The sequence below is a fragment of the Chelonoidis abingdonii genome, chromosome 10, assembly GCF_003597395.2.
Source record: "Chelonoidis abingdonii isolate Lonesome George chromosome 10, CheloAbing_2.0, whole genome shotgun sequence".
NCBI lineage: Eukaryota > Metazoa > Chordata > Testudines > Testudinidae > Chelonoidis > Chelonoidis abingdonii.
The window spans coordinates 40,720,508-40,743,341 of NC_133778.1; the positions used below are offsets into that span (position 1 = coordinate 40,720,508).

General features: G+C 40.4%; 1 protein-coding gene across 1 annotated transcript in view; it reads left to right on the plus strand.

Annotated features, from left to right (window-relative positions):
- The window catches only part of METTL8 (methyltransferase 8, tRNA N3-cytidine), a 70,893-nt gene extending 48,469 nt beyond the window's left edge, over positions 1–22,424 (plus strand). The window contains exon 8 of the mRNA XM_075070123.1: positions 21,772–22,424. Coding sequence (XP_074926224.1) covers positions 21,772–21,796 — 25 coding nt within the window. The 3' untranslated portion in view covers positions 21,797–22,424. The remainder of the gene's footprint in view (positions 1–21,771) is intronic.
- The last annotated feature ends 410 nt before the right edge of the window (positions 22,425–22,834 follow it).

The following is a 22,834-nucleotide window of genomic DNA, read 5'->3' on the forward strand; positions in this document are numbered from 1 at the left end:
TGAGAAATCCCCTACACCAGGGGCTCTCAACCTTTCCAGAGTACTATACCCCTCTAAGGAGTCTCATTTGTCTTGCATACCCTCAAGGTTAACCTCACTTAAAAACTGCCTGCTTACAAAATCAGACATAAAAATACAAAAGTGTGACAATACAGTATCACTGACAAATTGCTTACGTTCTTATTTTTACCATATAATTATAAATCAATTGAAATACATATATTATACTTACATGTCAGTGTATGGTATATAAAACAGTATAAACAAGACAGGATATGAAATTTTAGTTTGTACTGACTTCACTTTTATGTAAAAAGGATTGTATTTAATTAGATTAGGGAGCTTAAGTCTTCCCCAATGGCTAAGTAGCAGTCTGGGATATAGGGTTTATTGAGAAGACTGGAATGAGGTAGCGGAAGGAGGCAGAAGTTGAGGCAGTCATGTTTGTTAGGGACTGCGATTGGCAGAAACACCTAACACTGGGAAGCAGAGGGCTAATTAGAGCCTTTGGACCCAGTTGGCCATGCCCCGCTGTACCTGCAGGAGATGTCAGGCCGGAGGAGGGGAGTTAAAAGGACGAAATTTATTCCAGTTCAAGGCTGACCAGGAAGGAGATCAGAACTCGGCTTCTCATGCTGTGAGAGAAGCCTGGTTGCAGACGGAAACTGAGGATAAGGTAGCCTAGCCTCGTCTCCTGGCAGAAGGGATGACCAGTCACTGGGAGATTGGTTGAAATCCTGATTGAAGACAAGCACTTCAGGGTCATCATACCATGGTTTTGAGGAATTTTTTTTTTTCTGATTTCTTATGAACCTTAATACCGTGGAAGAGGTAGGACTGAAGTGTGACTTGGCTAGAGGGCTAAAGTACTGCTACATTGGACCTTGCAAGAGACAGCAAACCTATCAGCAGAGACAGCTGGCTATATGAGTCATGCCCTGACAGGCCACAAAGAGTCGTTGCACAGATAAATCCAGGGATTCCAAGGGCAGTAGACAGAGCATAGGGATTTATGCTTAAGAAATAGGCAAATGTCCTGTTAACTCAATAATAACTGTTGTGTGCTAAAAGTCCTTGGCTTTTGGCCTCAGAGTTATTTTTCTATAAGGACATGATCTGTCAGGTTCATTTAGCTCATGATACAATGATAAACAGGGAGCATTCTCAGGTTAATCTAAATAGTCTGCACACATTGAAGAATTAATGTCAGTAATATATTCTAGGCTAGTAGCTGAAAGCCCATGCTGTCATGCAGGTGTAATTTGTAAAGTCATGTGGAAAATGACTGAGAACTTAAAAATTGGACAGTAGCAGACCACGAATCTTAGTGCTGTTTGAACCTGGTGATATGCTAAAGAAAAATGGCTCTCAGCCATACCTGTAGCTGTTTCCATCTCTTCACACTGACTCCATAGACATTCTAGGCATGAGGGTGATGTACGGGGTGGTTGTGTGGGTGGCTATGGTGATTTGTGTGTGGGTTGTATTGGCTGGGTGAGTTGCATTGATTTGTAAGGGTAGCAGAAGAGGAGGGATTGTTTACAATGAAGAACTAGTTGTATTTGGAATTATTGTGTATGCTGGTTGTGTTGATTTGTGTGGTTGTGTTGATTTGTGTCGGGGAGCATTGTGCTGGGAGATTTGTGTTAATTTATGTAGGTGGTGAATAGGTGTATGCTTCAGTGAAGAGCAGTGTCTGTTTGGGGTTCTTATGTATGCTGGTTGTGAGTGGTTGTGTTGATTTGTGTTGATTTTTGCAGGTGGCAGTTGGGCACACAGGTGTGGTATTTGAGCCAAGAAATCCACCATCTGTGTGGTCTCCCTCACAACCAGTTAAGTTTGATGCATGCAAATTAGCCGTAGAGTAAGAATGGTGACTGGCTGAATTACCTCTGACATCACACTGGCTTAGGATTCTTGGCATGGTATAGACACATGCCTTAGTATGGCTGTGCAGGTGTAATTTTGAAGTCAGAATGGCTGTGTTCTTAAAAACTGGATGGTAACAGACCACATAACCCAGTGATGATTCAACCTGCTGATATTCTGACCAAAAAGAGCTTGTAGCTGCCTCCATTGCTTCACAGTACTCAGCAGCCATTTTAGGCTTCTGAATGACATTCCTGGAATCTTTTTAGATAGATAAATGTAGACTATCAGCGCCAAATCAGTTTATTTTACCAGTTCACAGACATACTACTTCTGATAAATATCATCTCTCTCCTTAATCAGAAGTATTGGTTTACAGAGAACCTTATTAAAAGATGAAGTAAGTATTAGCAGAAGCACCTTTTGTTTGAAAGGTTGGTGGTGGTTATATCAAAATATTATACAACTACCACATTGCACCCTATAGGTGGTTAAGTCTCAGTGGAAGGTAAAGTATTTGGGGACAGACATTACGGGCGTTACACATGCACACTTCCCATCTAGCTTTTAGCTTTCTTTCCTTTTTTCGTTTGTCTAGCCTAATTAAGCCATTATATTTTTATTTGTATTTATTTATGCAAGCAACAGCCACCTGGTTTGCTGGTAGCACACAGCTGATTTCTGGACGCTGAAAAATAAAGCAAGATAAAATTATAGAAAAGGTACTGGGAGTACTGTGACCACACTTTAAGGAAGATGTGGGCAAATTGGAGAAACTCCAGAGAAGAACCACAAAAATAAGATGTTTTAAAAACATAATTTATGAGGCAAGGTTGAGGAATTTGCATATTTAGTCTAGAGAAGAGAAGGCTAAGGGGGAGATATGATAACAAATGTGTAAAGGACTGTTATAAAGAGGATGGTGACCAATTATTCTCCTTGTCCACCAAAGGTAGGGCAGTAAGTAAGTAGTTTAGTTTGCAGCAAGGGAGATTTAGGTTAGATAGTAGGAAAGCATTTCTAACTATAAGGATAGTTAAGCATTGGAACAGGCAGTTTGGGGGGGCTATGGAATCCCTGTCCTTGGAAGCTTTTAAGAACAGGTTAGACGCATGCCTGCCAGGGATGGTCTAGGTGTACTTAATCCTGCCTCACTGCAGGGTGACGGATTACACGAGCCTCTTGAAGTCCTTTCCAGCCCTATATTTCTATGATTCCTTCCATTATGGTAGATGTGAAATGTCCCTAATTTGTCAAAATATTTTTGTTACACTTTTAATGTATTCTGTACAGGTAAGTTATTTTAAATATGTGGCAAAGGTCTGAGCTTCCCCCTCTTCTCAGAGCATATAGCATGGTAGAAGGTAGGAAATAATGCCCATTGCATTTTAATGTCTTCCATTCTTCTCAGTGCCAAAATGAAGTCTTCATAACTTTTTAATCTACCGTGATCATTTTAGACCAATAGCATTTTAAATCGCAGGAGTTATAGATGGAAAAAACCTCACTAGATCATCCAAACCATTTTCCTTCCCATTCAGCTAAAATGTGCTTTTGTTAAATTTCTAGACCCTTATTAGGCCCTTCGGTAGATTACAAAAACATAAGTCCTTGTTTTCTACATTTCACACAGAAGAATTGTATGGACCTGATCCTGTATTCCTGATAAACATGTAGCTCCTGTGGAAGTCAGTGGGAGTTTTGTGTACACTATGCTTGCAATGTTTGGCACTGAATCATTTATCCACCATTCAGACTTAGCCACATGGAAGTTGAAATATGGTAGCTCTGTAACTGCAGAGAGATGCTACACCACTGTTTAGGACAAGAAGTGAAGAATATCACTTTTATTATAAACTATAATGGGATTTTTCAGGAAACAGAATGTAATTACCCCCAATTGAAATTTAACCAGGACACAGGGAGGGTTAACATCCCTACCACTGCAAAAAGTGTTGAGCTCTTTCCTGACCACAGCTGGTCAGCACCTCAGTCAGGACACCTCATGCAAAAGACAAATTAGTTAAAAAATGCAACAAATCAACACAATGTAATATTGGCATTATCTATCTAACTGTATAATATGTTGTTTTGGCCGGACAAGTTTATTCATCTGATTCATGGAGGGATGAGCAGTCCACTATATTAGTATATGATATTTATTGGTTTTTTAAAAAATATTAATGTAATTTTCAATTGTTGCAAGGGCCTTCAGAGCATGGGAAAGTGCCTTTTGGTTGAACGATTAACAGAGAAATAAACAAAATTTTATTATAAATCTAAATTTTAAAATTAGATAATGTACTTTAAAACAATGTTTTTCCACTTTAAAGGATGACTGATCATGTGCTCTACATTTAAACTATAAACAGTGATTTAGTATCTAATCCTTATGTGTTCATCTTTCAAACCCAGCAGGACTCTCATGGTGACAAAACACTGTGTCCAGTTTCAGAGGTTTCCCAGCTTGCTTCCCTCTGATATTTTGGGTTTAGTCTGGTAAGGACAGATACTCAACGGACTCCTTCTAAGTGTTCCATTAACATCCTTGAACGAGAAATGGATTGACTCTGCATCACACATCCTGCTAAAGCAATGTCAGTTTACTAGACTGTAGTGCAGAAAAGTCTTTTCCATATGCCTTCAGATGTATCCGGCTCTAATGTAATCCTTACCAATATATCATATTAATTCAGGAGATGTCATCAACTCCAAAATATAATGGTATTTATAAGTCAAAAAATTGTATTTTTGATATATTGATACATTTTATTTAGTTTCAAAACAAGAAATATTAAACTTTTTTTATTGATTGCTTTTAAAATACAGAATAACGCCAAAAAGCCTAAACGTAACTTCAGGTCGTAATCAACAGGATCATAAGTCACAGAAAGATAGAATAATAACTGTAACGTATATAATATATTTAAAGCTCCTTAGGTGGTAACCTGAAAATCACACAAGAAAGGAGTGTCAGAAATAAGCAGTCCTCCATTTATGTGGGTGGAGGGGAGCATATTGCAGCCAAAATTGCTTATTTCTTCTGGTCTGAATCAGAAACAGCTCAGAAATAGCTGAAGGATGCAAAATAGAGAAACCCATTGTGTGACGTACTATCACAATAGCGTAATATAAACAACAGTTAAGTCAGTATAATAGATGCATCCAGGATGTCATATCATATATATATATATTATTCACAGAAGAGAGATGGGTTTTTCAGCCCTCACCCAGTGTCTTAGAATCCAGACACAAAGCAATATGATCTGCACTGTAGAGCGATGCAAATAAGATCCACAGAGCACACACACATTTCATGTGGTCTGAAAAAGAAAAAAGACCCTGAGAGGCAGGTGTTGCTTTTCAAAGCCAGACCGTGAGTTACGACCACTTGAACTAGTAATTAAAGCAATAGACATGAATCCTTCCAGTCTTAGTCACTTAACATTCAGTGACACAGAGCAAGAAGCAGGTGAATGAATAAGCAAACATCAGTGATATTTTAAAAGGGTTTTGAACACGTGTAACTTTAAATGCCATCCAGCCAGTGGAGTCCCCAAGGTCTCTTCTTTCTCCCTTTTGATTTTTGTCTGACTGGTAAGTATGGTGCAATCTTAGCATCATAGATTTTCTGTCAGATATTAACTACAAAACTAAGGAAAATGATTGTCTTCCAAAATGACAAAATCACTATCCATCTGCTTGGCGGGAGAGGTGAGGTTTTGAAATGCAAGAATCTTTGACTTTTGACAGTATTAAGGACCAGCTTATTTTTAAAAAAATCAGATAAGTCTCACAGATCAAAAGCAGTAAGGGATCCCATGTTAGGTCCTGATCCTGCATACCTTGTACATTCAAAGCTCCCATTGACATCAGATGTTATGTTCTAAAGTAAAGCAGCTATTTGTTTTTCTTTCAAGTCAGCGATATCTAATATAAGGCATAATTCAGGCCTGTAACTAAACTGCACTATAAATCAAGTCAGAGATTAAAGCTTCACTGTGTTCCTCCAGTCCCTAAATTTGGTTACAGGTTTTAGGCTATTGTACAATCTACATAGTTTAGGAAAGAGTAAACATAAATACACATCTGCTAATACATTATATTAACTTTCTACACTATGTTGCTAGTTGCATAGGTGCCGACTTCCCCTCTTTCAGGTGAGTGCTCAACCCCCTCCCCCCACTGAGCCTTGCCTCCACCCCCTCCATGAGACCATGCCTCTTCCTACCCCTTTCCTGCCCTCATTCCAATTCCTTCCCCAACCCCCCCGGCCCTGCCTCCTCCCCGAGCACGCCACGTTCCCGCTCCTTCCCCATCTCCCAGAGTGTGCTAATGCTGGCAAACAGTTGTTTGGCGGCAGCTGGGCAGGAAACACTGGGGGGTAGGCTGGAGGAATGGGGATGTGGCACGCTCAAGGGAGGAGGAGGAGGTGGGGTGGGGAGTAAGGGGAGCTTGGCTACTGGTCGGTGTAGAGCACACACTAATTTTTCCCCATGGGTGCTCCAGCCCTGGAGCATCCATGAAGTCGGCGCCTATGGTTGGTTCTATGCATGCCTGAAACAAAAAGCATTTTCGGTTATGGAAGTTCCTAAGTGATAGTGGTAGTGATCATTGTTAAACGTCAGGAGATGTTACAGTCTTGTTTGTATGTGGGTAACATGGATTTTCCGTACGCTCAGACTAACAAAAACCCATTTACTGACTTAGAATGATATGCCGATAATGGATATAGGATCTGTGTGTGTATGTCTATATGTTTCTAGTTTTAACAAATATATGGTACCAGATGAAACAAAAACTCCTTTTAAGCATGATTGACCAGTTGAATTCTCTTAAGGCCTGGAACAATAACAGCTTCACTTATTGGCTGTTTCCTCTCCATGCATTGCAGTTAGAGTGCTGAATGGTGGCCATTTCAGAAGCCATAGAATAGGCTAGTAGGTATAGGACTGTGGTTACTCCAGTGGAAAAACAAATTATCAGAGTAGTTTGAAATGTTATAAAAATTGATGAGGGGAAGAATGAAAGCAGTAGGGCTGTTAGTTAATTGCAGTTAACTCACGCAGTTAACTAAAAAAAATTATTTACGATTAATTGCACTTATAATAGAATACCAATTGAAATTTATTAAATATTTTTGAATTTTTTCTACATTTTCAGTATTGATTTCAATTACAACACAGAATACAAAGTGCACAGTGCTCACTTTATATTATTTTTATTACAAATACTTGCACTTAAAAATGAGAAAAGAAATAGGGTTTTTTAATTCATCTCAGGCAAGTACTGAAGTGCAATCTGTTTATCATGAAAGTGTAACTTACAAATGCAGATTTTTTTGATTACCTAACTGCACTCAAAAACAAAACAATGTAAAACTTTAGAGCCTACAAGTCCATTCAGTCCTACTTCTTATTCTGCCAGTCGCTAAGACAAACAAGTTTGTTTACATTGACAGGAGATACTGCTGCCTGCTTCTTATTTACGATGTCATCTGAAAGTGAGAACAGGGATTTGCATGGCACTTTTGTAGCCGGCATTGCAAGGTATTTACATGCCAGATATGCTAAACCTTCCCTTCATGCTTTGGCCACCATTCCAGAGGACATGCTTCCATGCTGACTATGCTCATTTAAAAAAAAAAAAGTCAATTAAATTTGTGACTGTACTCCTTGGGGGGAGAATTAGATGTCTTCTGCTTTGTTTCACCCACATTCTGCTTATATGTCATGTTATAGCAGTGTCGGATGATGACCCAGCACATGTTCATCTTAAGTTCATTTTAACTTTCACAACAGATATGACAAAACGTAAAGAAGGTACTGATGTGAGATTTCTAAAAATAGCTACAGTGTTCAACCCAAGGTTTAAGAATCTAAAATGCTGTCCAAAATCTGAGAGGGACGAGGTATGGAGCATGCTTATAGACATCTTAAAAGAGCAACACTGATGCGGAAACTACAGAACCCAAACCACCAAAAAAGAAAATGAACCTTCTCCTGGTGGCATCTGACTCAGATGATGAAAATGAAAGCATCAGTCTGCACTGCTTTGGATCGTTAGCAACCAGAAACCATCATCAGCATGGAAGCATGTCTTCTGGAATGGTGATTGAAGCATGAAGGAACATAAGAATCTTTAGCGCATCTGGCATGTAAATATCTTGCAACGCCAGCTACAACAGTGCCATGCGAACGCCTGTTCTCACTTTAACTTTTGCTTTCATTGTACACAAGACGCAGGCAGCATTATCTCCTGCAAATTGTAACCAACTTTGTTTGTCTGAGTGATTGGGTGACCAAGAAGTAGGACTGAGTAGACTTGTAGGCTCTGAAGTTTTACATTTTTATTTTTGAATGCAGATTTTTTGTACATAATTCTACATTTGTAAGTTCAACTTTCATGATAAAGAGATTGCACTACAGTACTTGTATGAAAAATATTGAAAATTGAAATAATTTTTTACAGTGCAAATATTTGTAATTAAAAATAAAGTGAGCACTGTACACTTTGTATTCTATGTTGTAATTGAAATAAATATATTTGAAAATGTAAACATCCAAAAATATTTAAAATAAATGGTATTTTATTGTTTATCAGCACAATTAATTGCTTGACAGGCCAAGGAAGGAGGCAGATGTTCTGTCCAGATGCAAACTGGAAACTCTTTAACCTGTATAACACTCTGTGTCTTGGTTTATGAAATTTAACTTTTTTAAAGTAGTAATCAAGGATGTAGTCTCAAAGTATTTGCAAATACTCTAGTGCTGGTATGGAGAACAGATGCCACCAGTATTGCCAAAAGGGGGTGGAGGTGTCCAATGTACAGGGGCGGCTCCAGGCCCCAGCACGCCAAGCACGTGCTTGGGGCAGCAAGCCATGGGGGGCACTCTGCCAGTTGCCACGAGGGCGGCAGGCACGCTGCCTTCTGCTAGTCCCGCAGCTTTGGCGGACCTCCCACAGGCACGCCGCCAAAGACAGCATGGCTGCTGTGCTTGGAGCGGCTAAATGCCTAGAACCGCCCCAGCCAATGTAGTGGTTGCAACAGGAGGCAGAAAGAAACCACGGAGAGAATTATAGGGGAAAGTGCAACCAACCCTAAGAATGGTTTATAATTAATTTACAGGGAAAAGGAAAATTTGAGTGTAATGTACAGAATGTTCCTACTATAGAAAAAGGGTGATAATTGGAACAATAGTATTGATCTCTTGAGATCTGAGCTCGTTCTTTCATAGGGTACATGCCTATTGTCCTTTTGTAATAGGCAAAAGCCTTTGTGTTTTAGCACGTTTTTGGTCCTTGGCCTCATAAAGGTTGCCAATGGGAACAGATAAGGGGCTTTGTTGAAAGATAAAGCAGTTTTGCTGAAGCAAAAACATTGTAGTTAAAATACCAAATTTGGTGTGTTCACAAACAGGCTGGAATCAGGCTTTGGTTTTTCACTTGTTTTTGTCAGTGGGATGTACTTTTCGCCCAGCTTCCACATACACCACATGGAAAGGGTGGGGGGGAAGATCTAAACACTCAGTATCACGCCGGACCAACACCGTCAAAGTTACCAAGAAAATAAGTACAAAAGGCAGGTAAAGGTAGAGAAAATAACCAACACCTTCTAATAATTAACTTTAATTCTTAAGTGCCCTGTTTCTTAACAGATATAGCTAAAATTTCAGTTCCACTGAACAGCAGTAACATGCCTCTTTTATAAAAAACAAAGCCCACCTCATCTCAGGAGGGCAAACAAAACCCATCATGCCCAGTGAGGTGACAGGGAGTCCAATAACACGAGGAAACCATTTCCTGCTGTGTGTGAAAACTGTCCTGTGAAAAAAGTAGTATGTGAGTATGTAATTTAAGAGTGTACCGTAATGCATATGCACAAGGGAGCAAAGTTAAGGTTGTATGGACAGCCCTAATCCTAGCATTTCCTAACTTGTGAGTGCTTGACTCTACAACCTTAAAAATTCTTTGACATAGGTTTTTTGTACTTATGTGGGGGAGCGGGGGAAGAGAGAATGAATTTTAACACTAACTAAAGCAGAGAGCTATTTAAAACTAATAAATTTTCACCTACCTCCAAAGCATATTCCCCCTTGGGCACTACTATCTTTTGACTTTTATGATGAAATATTATATGCCTTTAGTCCATATGTATCACAGCATATTTTAATATATGGAATATTTTATTTGTTGTATTTTTTATGTGCCATATTATGTGTTCTTAAAACTGCAGAAAGATTTATGATGTACCTGCTTATTCTTTTTCTTTGGAAAAAAATATTTTTCTGTTTTTCAAGTAGAACTGTAAAGTTGCAGTAGCTAAAATCCTAAGCTCCTGTGACACTAATGCAAAAAAAAAATAACAGAAGTCTGTACACACTGATTATGTTTATTGAATTAAGGCAGAGCAACTAAATTTATTCCATACATTCCATTTAAATCAATGCTGTATGTCCAGATTAGCACCTTGAAGTTCCTCCCAGACCTAGCTTCAGTTACATGTGAATCTGTTCCACAGAACTTCAGTGAATATATGTAAACTAAAGAAATTGTTTAAAAAGAAATCACAGCTGGACAATCCTTGAGCCTTATGTGGGATTCTAACACAGTTCTCTTTGGCAGGAACATATCTTCAACTTTCTTATTTTTAGAAAACAGCAGCCAACCCAAACAGAAACATTTTTAATGTGAGACACATCCAAAGGGCCTAACTTCTCAAGATCCCTCAGGAGTGTTAAATCTAATTCCTGTGTAACAAAGCCTTGTATCCTGCACATCATTTAGCTCACTGTGAGCCAAAGGCATCCCTGATGCAACACCATTGAAAAGATGGGGGGAGCAGTGAAGTGGCAAAATTTGCAGATTACGCACAATTATGTAGGTTAGTGATGTCTGTGAGGGATTGAGAAAGAGATATAAAAGCCAGGTGGAACCGGCAGTTCAGGGGCAAATGAAATTCACTGTTGACAAATATAAGGTAACGAATATTGCAAAGAAATAATCTGAGCTATTCATACACATTGCTGTATTCTAAATTAACCATAACCACACAGGGAAAAGACCTGGATATTTTTATGCACGGCTCAATGAAAACCGCTGCTCAGTGTGTCTTGGCAGTTATAAAAGCAAACAAAATGTTAAGATGTATAAAGAATGGGATAAAAATAGTACTGAAAATGTTGTGATGCCATTATGTAAATTCAGGGTATGGCTCATTTGGAATACTGTATTCTGTTCAGGTCTCTCAATCTCAAAAAAGATATAGCAGTAATAGATGGTGAAAGTTATTAGAGGCATGAAAAGATATTATATAAGGACAGAGTGAAAAGATTAGAACTTTTTAATTTAGAAAGGAGATGAATAAGCAGGAACACAATAGAGGTGTATAAAGTTTTGCTTAGTATAGAGAAGGCCAGCTGGATGTTTCTACTTACCTTTTCATATAATACAAGAACAAGGGGTTATTCAATCAAATTGAAAGGCAACAAACGTAAACTAATAAAAGGAATTTTTTTTAAGTAGTACACAACCTGAGAAACTCACTGTCCCAAGATATCATTGGGGCTAGGAGCTTAGATGGATTTCAAAAATGAAGACTCTACAGGTGCATAGAGGATGGAAACATTAGAATTTACATTATTTAGGCTAAAAATAATTAGGGGCATAAACCCTCATTCTTTAGCGCATAAACCAATCACTAAATGTTGGGTTTAGGAAGAAACTTCTCCTATGGTCAGGATTATTCCATCATTTTCTAATACTGGATAAGATTTCTTGCACTTTTCTCTGAAGTATCTAGTATCAGCCAGCGTTGGAGCTAGGATATACCATTGGCCTGATGCTGTAGGGTAATTCTTAAGCAAATGTAATTGAATCAAGGTAGAGGGGAAAGCACCATTTAAAAAAATGGAAGTGAACTCATCTATATTCCAACAGGTAGTCTATATAGCACAGAGGTGGGCAAACTATGGCCCATGGGCCACATCCGGCCTGCAGGACCCTCCTGCTCAGCCCCCAAGCTCCTGGCCCAGGAAGCTAGCCCCCGTCCCCTCCCCTGGTGTGTCCCCTCCCCTGGTGTTCCCCCTCCCCTGCAGCCTCAGTTCACTGTGCCGCTGGCGCAATGCTCTGGGCGCCAGGGCTGTGAGCTCCTAGGGCAGCACAGCTGCAGAGCCCGGCCTGACCCAGTGCTCTGTGCTGCATGGTGGCAGTGGCGGCACGGCCTGGCTCCAGCGCCGCCAGCCACCAGTGCTCCAGGCAGTGCGGTAAGGGGGCAGGGAATGGGGGCGTTGGATAGACGGCAGGGGAGTTCAGGGTGGTGGTCAGGGGGTGGGGGTGTAGATAGGGGTTGGAGTGATCAGGTGGGGAACAGGGGGTTGAATGGGGGCAGGGGTCCCAGAGGAGCAGTCAGGAAGGAGGGGAGGTTAGATGGGGTGGCGGGGGGCAGTCAGGGAGGGGTTCTGGGAACAGTTAGGGGACAGGGAGAAGGGATGGTTGGATGGGGCAGGGGTCCCGGGGGGGGGCGTCAGGAATGAGAGGAGGGGTTGGATGGGACAGTGGGGGTCCAGGGGACAGGGAGCAGGAGTATGTGGATGGGGCAGAGGTCCCAGGAGGCCATCAGGGAATGGGGTGGTTGGATGGAGCAGGAGTCCGGGGGTGGGGGCAGATAGGAGGTAGGGGCCAGGCCACAACCCCCTCCTCTAACTGACCTGCCATACAATTTTTGAAACCTGATGTGATCCTCAGGCCAAAAAGTTTGCCTGCTCCTGATAGAGCAGCTAGTGGTCTGTGTAAGTTGACAAATTCAGTACAATGCAGAAAAGAGGTACATAACTGTCAGCTTCATTCTCGTATGACTTCACAGTGTCACCATAAATAGATATTTAGACAACTCCAAAGTGAAGGGAATAAAAAGGAAAGTTGATTTGATAAATGTGTGTGAAATTGATTAATTATGCCTAGTTGAAGCTGGCTGTGTTGGATGATTCTGATGTGCAGGCAAACATTCATTTTCTTTTTCTCTACTGTCAGACTTTCTCTGGTTTCTGTTTACTTCCAAATAGCATGTGCTGTTTAAATAGGTGAGCTGCATCTTTGGACTCTTAGTGCTGTTTCATTGTGTGAGATCTAGCAAATGTACTTTGGTTCCTGGTCACATGCTCAGGTTTAACTGATCATCATAGAAACTGGAAGGGACCTTGAGAGGTCATCTTGTACAGTCCCCTGCACTCCTGGTAAGGACTAAGTATTTTCTAGACCATCCTGACAGGTCTTTGGAGATTTTTTGAGAGCAGATCAGACAGCCTCCCTTTGCAATTTATTCCAATGCTTAACCACCCTGACAGGAAGTTTCTCCTAATGTCCAACCTAAACCACCCTTGCTGTAATTTAAGTCCATTGTTTCTTGTCTTATCCTAGGAGGTTAAGTAGAACATTTCTTCCTCTCCTCCTTGTGACAACCTTTTATGTACTTGAAAACTGTTATCATATCTCCTCTCAGTCTTCACTTCTCCAGACTAAACAACCCCAATTTTTTCAATCTTCTCTCATAGGTCATGTTTTCTAGAACTTTAATCATTTTTGTTGCTCTTCTTTGGACTTTCTCCAATTTGTCCACTTCTTTCCTGAAATGTGGCACTCAGAACTGGACACATTACTCCAGTTGAGGTCTAATCAGCATGGAGTAGAGCAGAAGAATTATTTCTTGTGTCCTGGTTACAATATTCCTGCTAATACATCCCAGAATGATGTCTACTTTTTTTGCAGCAGTGATGTACCGTTCACTCATATTTAATTTGTGATGCACTTATGACCCCCCCAGATCTCTTTCTGCAGTACTCCTCCTTAGGCAGTCATTTCCCATTTTGTATGTATGCAGCTGATTGTTCCTTCCTAAGTGGAGTACTTTGCATTTGTCCTAGTTGAATTTCATCCTATTTACTTCTGACCATTTCTCCAGTTTGTCCAGATCATTTTGAATTTTAATCCTATTCTCCAAAGTACTTGCTACCCCTCCCAGTTTGGTGTTGTCTGCAAACTTTATAAGTGTACTCTTCATGCCTTTATCTAAATCTTTGATGAAGATATTGAATAGAACTGATCCCTGCAGGATCCAACTCGTTATGCCCTTCCAGCTTGACTGTGAACCACTGATAACTACTCTCTGGGAATGATTTTCCAACCACTTATGCACCCACCTTATAGTAACTCCATCTAGGTTGTATTTCTCTAGTTTGTTTATGAGAAAGTCATGTGAGACAGTATCAAGAGCCTTACTAAAGTCAAGATATGCCACATCTACAGCTTCCACCCTATCCACAAGGTTTGTTACCCTGTCAAAGAGAGCTATTAGGTTGGTTTGACATTTGTTTTTGACAAATCCATGCTGACTGTTACTTATCACTTTATTATTGTCTAGGTATTTCAAATTGATTGCTTAATTATTTGCTCCATTATCTTTCCCAGTACTGAAGTTTAGATGACTGGTCTGTAATTCCCCAGGTTGTCCTTATTTCCCTTTTTATAGATGTGCACTATATTTGCCCTTTTTCAGGCCTCTGGAATCTCTCCCGTCTTCCATGACTTTTTGAAGATAATCGCTAATGGCTCAGGTATCTCCTCAGTCAGCTCCTTGAGTATTCTAAGATGAAGACATCTAACTTGTCTTAAGTAATTTTTAACTTGTTCTTTCTCTGTTCTAGCCTCTGATCCTACCTCATTTTCATTGGCGTTCATTGTGTTAAATGGCCAGTCGCTACGAACTTTTTGATGAAAACCAAAACACAAAAATAATTGAGCACTTTTGCCGGTTCCACATTTTCTGTTATTGTTCCCCTCCCCCATTGAGTAACAGGCTTACCCTGTCCTTGGTCTTCCTCTTGTTTCTAACGCAGTTGTTACCCTTTATGTCTCTAGCTCGTTTAGTCTAATTTTGTGCCTTTGCCTTTCTAATTTTGTTATGTTATTTGTGTTATTTATTTTCATCCTTCATAATTTGACCTAGTTTCCACTTTTTGTAGGACTCTTTTTTTCAGTTTCAGATTATTGAAGATTTTCTGGAAAAGCCAGGGTGGTCTCTTGGCATGCTTCCTATCTTTCCTATGGAGTGAGATAGTTTGCTCTTGTGCCCTTAATAATGTTTCTTTGGAAAAACACCAACTCTCTTGAATTGTTTTTCCCCTTAGACTTGCTTCCCATGGGATCTTACCTACCAACTTCCTGAGTTTGCTAAAATCTGCATTTTGAAATGCGTTATCTTTATTTATCATATGTGCGGTTGGGTAGCAATTTTCCCTCCGGTCAAATTGGCAGTGACCTTAGGGCGGTTTTTGCTGCCTTCTGCAGCATGAGCGCAGGTCACTTGCCAGGATTATCTGGGTGTATATCACTTAATTTCCATGCCATTGCATGATTCTTGGGCACCAGTGTGGCTCAGGCCCTCCTGTTTTCTGCCAGTGGCACATAATAGTCTAGTCTTCTGTGGGCTGTAATACTTTGGTCTAATTTCAGTTGGGTTTAGTGTGTGGGTCCTGGGGGGCATTGGTGGTCTGTGATATACATGAAGTCAAACAAGTTATAATGGTCCCTTCTGGCCTTAAACTGTATGTTGCTCATCTGAACCCATCATTCCACTAGTCTTATTTTTGGTCTTTAGTTCTTCACATGGAAAAGTTTTTAGGATGTTAATGTCTCTGTTTGCTTTACTGTCTGCCATATTGAGCATAATATTTAGATGTCATTCTGGAGAATCAGCCAGTTCCATTTCCTCTGATATTCATTATGCTTGACACAAATAAGAAAGTAACGTGGGAGGGAAGGTGGAAAGAAAGTGCTAGGTATTCCCAAAAGGAAGGATCACCCTTATCCTGGTACTTGATTGACAGGTTATTTTTATTCTAAACTAGAGGCGAGCCAGTTCTTTTAAAATTGAGTCTGGTTTTCGACTCCTACCTTCGCAAGTTTTGGAGGTGTTTGGATTCTGGTTAATCCCATTATAGAGAGAGGGCCTAATTGCAAAAATCTGATCTGTGTTTGGGTCCAGATTTCAAAGCACCCTATGTTTGACAGAATCCAGAATGGGGTTCTGGATAGGGACTAATTGTTTGACCTTCAGATATTTATTCATAGATTCTAGGACTGGAATGGACCTCGAGAGGTCATCGAGTCTAGTCCTCTGCCATCATGGCAGGACCAAATACTGTCTAGACCATCCCTGATAGACATTTATCTGAGGGTATGTCTACACTACGGGATTATTCCAATTTTACATAAACCGGTTTTGTAAAACATTGTATAAAGTCTAGTGCGCGTGGCCACACTAAGCACATTAATTTGGTGGTGTGCATCCATGTACCGAGGCTAACATTGATTTCTGGAGCGTTGCACTGTGGGTAGCTATCCCGTAGCTATCCCATAGTTCCCGCAGTCTCCCCCACCCATTGGAATTCTGGGTTGAGATCCCAATGCATGATGGTGGAAAAACAGTGTTGCGGGTGATTCTGGGTAAATGTCTTCACTCATTCCTTCCTCCATGAAAGCAAGGCAGACAATCATTTTCGGGCCGCCTTTCCCCGTGGCATTGCCCTGGGCAGACGCCATACGATGGCAACCATGGAGCCTTGTTTTGCTTTTGTCCACTGTACACTGTGTGACTGGATGCTGCGACAGAGGTGGTACTTGCAGTGCATCACCAGCAGCAGCGATTCATTTGCTTTGCACGTGCAGAGACTGGTTAGCATCCCCCCCATGCAATGCACCGTCTGCCCATTGTAAATGTGGCGATTGAATGATGGTTATCAGTCATTTTTTGCACCCGCTTGTTCAATTGCGACAAAGTTGGTCAGACGGTTATCAATCATTTTGTACCATCTGTGCTGTCATGGTGCCTGGCTAGTCTCTACTGAGGTCAGCTGGGGGTGCATGACAAAATGGGAATGACTCCCGGGCATTCCCTTCTATATTTTTCTGTCGTAAAAATAGAGTCAGTCCTGCGAGCAATCTGGGACAGTCTACTACGAGATGCCGAAGAGACGAGCGCCCCGGACAGAGCACCAGAGATCCACAAAATGATAAGCTGCATCCATTTCTAGGGGGTGCCCCTGCAAGGAACCCGACCGTTGCTTTCGTCTCACCTTTGGGGATAAACCGTGGCAATGGTTCCTCATTTGTGGAGAATAATAAAGAAGCAGAATAGAAACACTAGACTTTTTTAGCGGATACTATCAGAGTGGGCAGGCAGCTCCTCTGCTGCTATGATGTCCAAGGCAGACTTAAGCGGTAGGGGGAGAGGAACACAGCCTCCCCGCTCACTATGATAGTTCCAGGGAGACAGATCTTTCTGTAGACACACAGGGGGCTGATGGAGCTCAGACCGCCTGCATATGATAAGACGGTACAAACACTTTCTGTACCGTCTTCCAGCATTCATATCCCATTTTTACGGCCAGCCCAGCGCCCGCAGCCGCCCCACTGAGGCCTAGCCGAGGACACTCACCGGGGACTGATTGACGGTTTTCAGCCATTCTTTGTATCGTCTGCCATCAGAATGGTAGGGGAGAGGGATGCCTGCTGTTCAGCGCCGCAGCACCTGTCGTCTACCATGTAGCCGGATGCAGAAGACGTACGGTGACATTGAAAATGGCAAGAAATTTTTTTTTCCCTTTCTTCATGGGTGGCGGTGTCATTACTTCCAGGACAATAATACCCTGGAACCACTGGGATCGTTTTTTGCACCGGCTACAAGGCATTGGGAGCTCACAATGAGATGGCATTATTGCTTTTCGGAGACTGCAGGACTGTGGATAAGCTGGAAGTCTCAGTAACTCCCCTCCCTCCCTCCATGAGCATCCATCCTGGATTCTTTGCTTTCCGTTATTGCCTTGGTCACGCCAGCACTGTGGCTGAGTCCCTGCTGGTGGCCTCTGTCCTATCACAGCCTGGAGATTTTTTCAAAGTGCTTGTCATTTCCGTCTTCTTGTACGGAGCTCTGAGTAAGAAAGATTTTGTGTCCGCATACAGTGATCCAGATCCAGTACTCCTGTCGGTCCAGTGATCGGAGCTCTTTTGGATTGTGGGCTGCATCGCCACCTGTTGCTGATCAGAGCTTCATGCTGGGCAAACAGGAAATGCAATTCAAAAGTTTGCGGGGCTTTTCCTGTCTACCTGGCCAGTGCATCCAAGTTCAGATTGCTTTCCAGAGCGGTCACAATGGTGCATTATGGGATACTGCCCGGAGGCCAATACCATCGATTTGCGCCACACTAACCCTAATCTGATATAGTAATACCGATTTCAGCGCTACTCCTCTCATCGGGGAGGAGTACAGAAACCAGTTTAAAAAGCCCTTTATATCGATATAAAGGGCCTCGTTGTGTGGACGGGCGATTTAACGCTGCTAAATTCGGTTTAAACGCGTAGTGTAGACCAGGCCTGACCTACTCTTAAATATCTCCAGAGATGGAGATTCCACAGCCTCTCTAGGCAATTTATTCCAGTGTTTAACCACCCTGACAGTTAGGAATACCCATTTCAGAGTCTAGGGGTGTTTGGATCAAGATTCTTGTTCAGGCTCATCTATGGTCTTATTAATAACAGAAACTTGATGTAGTTTTTATAGATAATGTTATTAATTTAGCTAAGAAAAAAGTAACATATGGAATCTATGGACTCTGCTTATCATGTATAATGTTGGCACTGGAGGAATATAGATGGGGCATAGATTTGACGACTGCAAATGGCACATTCTGCTATTATTGTTGTTATACAATGTTAACCGTTAATTTCACATTCTCAACATGTGAGCTCACTGACAAGGTGAACAGTTCTCTCCACAGCTTTGCAGATTTACACAGGCTTATATCCCATTGAAGTGAAATGTAGGGAATGAATGGAAATACTTCCACTGTTAAAGTTAAGAATGCAGTATTATCAATTATGGGCTTTCAAAAATCATAAGTCATGCTTCCCAAAATCATGAGACTGGCTACAAAATTATGAAGTAAAAAAAAATGTGTGGTTCTTTTTGTTTGGTTGGTTTCTGAGCCTGCAGCTTCTCTGAGGTCATGTTTTCAGACTTTTCTCTGCAATCATTATGGCAAGAAACTTTCTTTTAGAAAAATAAAAACTGAGATTCTCCAGTAGTCACTTGCCTCCAAGAACTGGGGCTTTAAGAAACAATGTCAAATATTGTGAGAGAGTCATGAGTTGACGTGTGCGTGTGTTTGCATGGTCAGGGCCTATCTGAGATCAGGAACAAGCCTGAATCACCTAAACAACCAGGAACTTGTTTGTGAGGTGGTTCTGTTTGCTGTTCCTAGGGAAATCTGATGTGCACATCTTGGTTCCCTTTTAAAAATTATTGTGTTGAGGGTAGAGGGCCCTCAGTTACAACCTAGTGGTCCTCCAGCTTAGCACATGGTCCAATTTTTGCAGTGTGTATATAGTACTGGACCTGATTTAATAATTTTCCCAAGCCATGCTATAGTACTGGGGTTTTAGCCCACCTACACTCCAGACTCAAACCTTCTGCAATTGTCTTACCCGGTCCCTCAGTTTCAGCCAATATTACAGTGAGAGAGGAACCTTAGTGATTCATGATGAGGATTGAGAGTAAGAGACCTTAGATCTGAAAATAGCCTAGAAGGCAATAGGGTTGTCAGAAAAACAGTGACGATCTTGGATTATCTGGGTATTTCCTCATGTATTTTCATTATTATTAAAACAAAATTCCAAGTTAATTTGGGGAAAATCTTTGTTTTAGTTTTAGAAAGTAGCTGAAGTGAATTTTCTCAGGGATTTTAAAAATCCATTTGTGGAACTTGCAGTGCCTGTGTTTACTCATGAGGGTGTGATAGAGTGGTTCATACAAAGTTAGGAACATCATCCTGGCACTGAAACAGTGAACTGACAAAGCCATTTCATGGAAACATTTTGATTAATAGTTGGTTTTGTAAGATGGCTTTTGTTTTCAGAATGATCATTTTGAGTGAAAAATACTTGAGTCCCTTTTACATTTTTCTTTAAAAAACAAAAGAACCAGAGTTTAGTTTAAAATTAATAATAAAATAGAACAAAACTAAGTGAATCCCTGGAATGAAACACCTGTGAATACTCAAGGGATGGATCTCATTAATCCTGGATATAAGTGGGTGTAACTCCAATTGAAGCCAATGAGGGCTAAGCCTACTTACACCAGGGCTGAACTAGGCCCAAAGATGGTGTGCAGAATTGACAAAGTACATCACTTTCATTCTCTCTACATTTCTGTGGCCTAGCAACCAAGGTGTGTGTTAATAAAGCGTGAGATACTGAGACTATGATTGGCCATTGAGCGTGATTTGATTTGAAATGAAAACTGTGACAAACACAATAATAATAATTTTATTCCAGATAAATCAAATCTCTCTTATCATTGTTCACGAGCAAATATTAGTAGGCTAAATGAATACCACATGTCGTTACCAAACTGTGAAATAAGGACTATTTTTAAATTTGAAAATTCTCACGTGCTCACAGAGAAAAAAAATACAAAGTCTATACTTTATTTTGCTGAAGTTTATGAGAGATCAATAGACATTTTCAGCAGAAACCTTGTTTGTAACCTTATTTGTTTCTACATGCACTTATTTTCAAAACAATGAGAGCAGCTAAAAGGAAACTAAATGACAGACATCATTCAATGCATTAAAAGATATTGCACCTTTCAATATATTTCACCAAGTGCTAAATCAAACTGTTTCCTTCTTGCATCAATTGGCTGGAGACAAAGTAAAGAAGTAGTAAATATTTTTTTGCTCTGAAACAATAAAAGTCTAGTAACTTTAAGGGAAGCTCAGTGGTTCATTTCAAAGGTAAAACCTCTCAAGGCTTTGGACCAGATTCTGACAGTTGCAACGGTGTAAATCCAAGGGATTCTCAGTAAAGTCAGTGGAGATACTCCAGACTTACATCAGCATAATCATGATCAGAATTGTGACCAACATGTGCCCAAAATATTTTAGTAACAAAAGTTGAAGAAATAATGGGGACAGATTTATTTCACCTGTGAGATTTTGCAAAAATTAATCTTGTTAATAATCTCTCACATTTAAAGATTTCTTGCAAAGGGGAAAAATAGGTCTGTGTCCTGTTTTGCTTGTTTATGTTGTAAAAGGACAGAAAGTCTTGTGTAATAAAAAGTTTGGCTATTTTTCCCCCTTGCCGTGTTTTTTATTTTAGGAATTTAGGCCTTGTCTATGCTGCAAAACTATTTAAGTAACTGGAAAACTGATAGTAAGTACTATGAACATAGGCACGGCCATAGGGGGTCAGACCAAAGGTCCATCCAGCCCAGTATCCTGTCTACCGACAGTGGCCAATGCCAGGTGCCTCAGAGAGAGTGAACCTAACAGGTAATGATCAAGTGATCTCTCTCTTGCCATCCGTCTCCACCCTCTGACAAACAGAGGCTAGGGACACCATTCCTTACCCATCCTGGCTAATAGACATTAATGGACTTAACCTCCATGAATTTATCTAGTTCTCTTTTAAATCCTGTGATAGTCCTTACATCACAGCCAAGGAATTGAACTCTCATAAAATGAGATGGGAAGTGATTTTTTATTAAATCTGTTTAAAATTCTTTCTTTCTGGTTTTTCATAAATACCTCTTTAACTCGAATGCCTGAAAATTTCTGGGGAGGAAATATGTTTATTTTAAAATATTCAACACCCCTTTAATTAGGGCTGAAAGAACTTCTAAACTGCTTCTTTGAAACCCTCAGCAGGTGCTGCAGCAAAATTAGGGAAGATCAAATTAAAAAATGATCAGAAAAAATCCAAACACTTATCAAAATCCTTTCAGGTTTGATTTATATATCATAAAGAAGAAAAAATGCACTAACAATGTATTTTTCCGCTTTTCAGATTAACTCCATACTACTGTTACTAGGGAGAGCACAACAAAATGCAAAGAAGTAATCTCCAAGAAAATACCTGATAAAGTCATGGCGTTACTATTTACATTAAGCTATGGCCTCCCATTGTTTCATGTTTGTTCTCTTTCTCCTTGATTGGCCTTGCTATCAATTAGCAAAAAAATCCGTTTGTGTAAGCCAAAATCTTACTAGATGGTAATATTGCTAAATATTAACTGAGTGTTGTTTTCCTTGTGTCTATGAGCGTGAAATGAAATGGATTATCTACAGTATTTGTTTTTGTAGGATCATGTTGCACATGCTGTTCTTGGTGATTTCTGACACATCATGCCCCTTTTAGCATTCTTGTTTCAAGTTGCTGCAACTTTTTGATTCATGTTAGTCAGGCACTTTGAGATCCTCGGATGAAAGGTGCTATAAAAGTGAAAAGTATTCTTTGTATTCCTAGAGAAAGTGAATAAATACGAAGTTAAACAAAAATCTCCACATGTCAATACATGAACAGTGAAAGCTTTGGGCTTCTTGCATTTTAACCCAAGCCTAACGGGTGAGATCAGCAGTGAGTTTTCAGACCTTTCCAGGAGAGCCCAAGTGATGTTAGCATCTGAAGAATTAACCATCATATTAGACACAATGTTTTAGTACTGAAGCAGCTCATGGTAGCCAATCTGTTAGCCATAAAAAGAAAAAAAATATTATTATTATTGTATGGTGTGTTCTTCAGCTTGTTTGGATTTCCAGGAAATTGGGGTCATTGGGGCTCTGCCTTCACTGGGTGGGGTTTAGTTAATGCCTCTCCTAAGCATGCAAAATATGCCCCTACTACACTACATGTACTCGTCTCTTTTCAATGCCTGCTATTAACTGTGGACATTCTGGCTGGCATGGGGATCCTCAGTAGACTTTGCCTGTTCAACGATGATTTCGCTTTGCCCTAATTTTCCAGGAATATTAACAATATGTAAAGTTTGTGGTTTTAAAAGTCAGTCACTCATATGTGACTTGCAGAAACAGAGTTAGAAAAATGTTAAAATTTGAAAATAGTACATTTT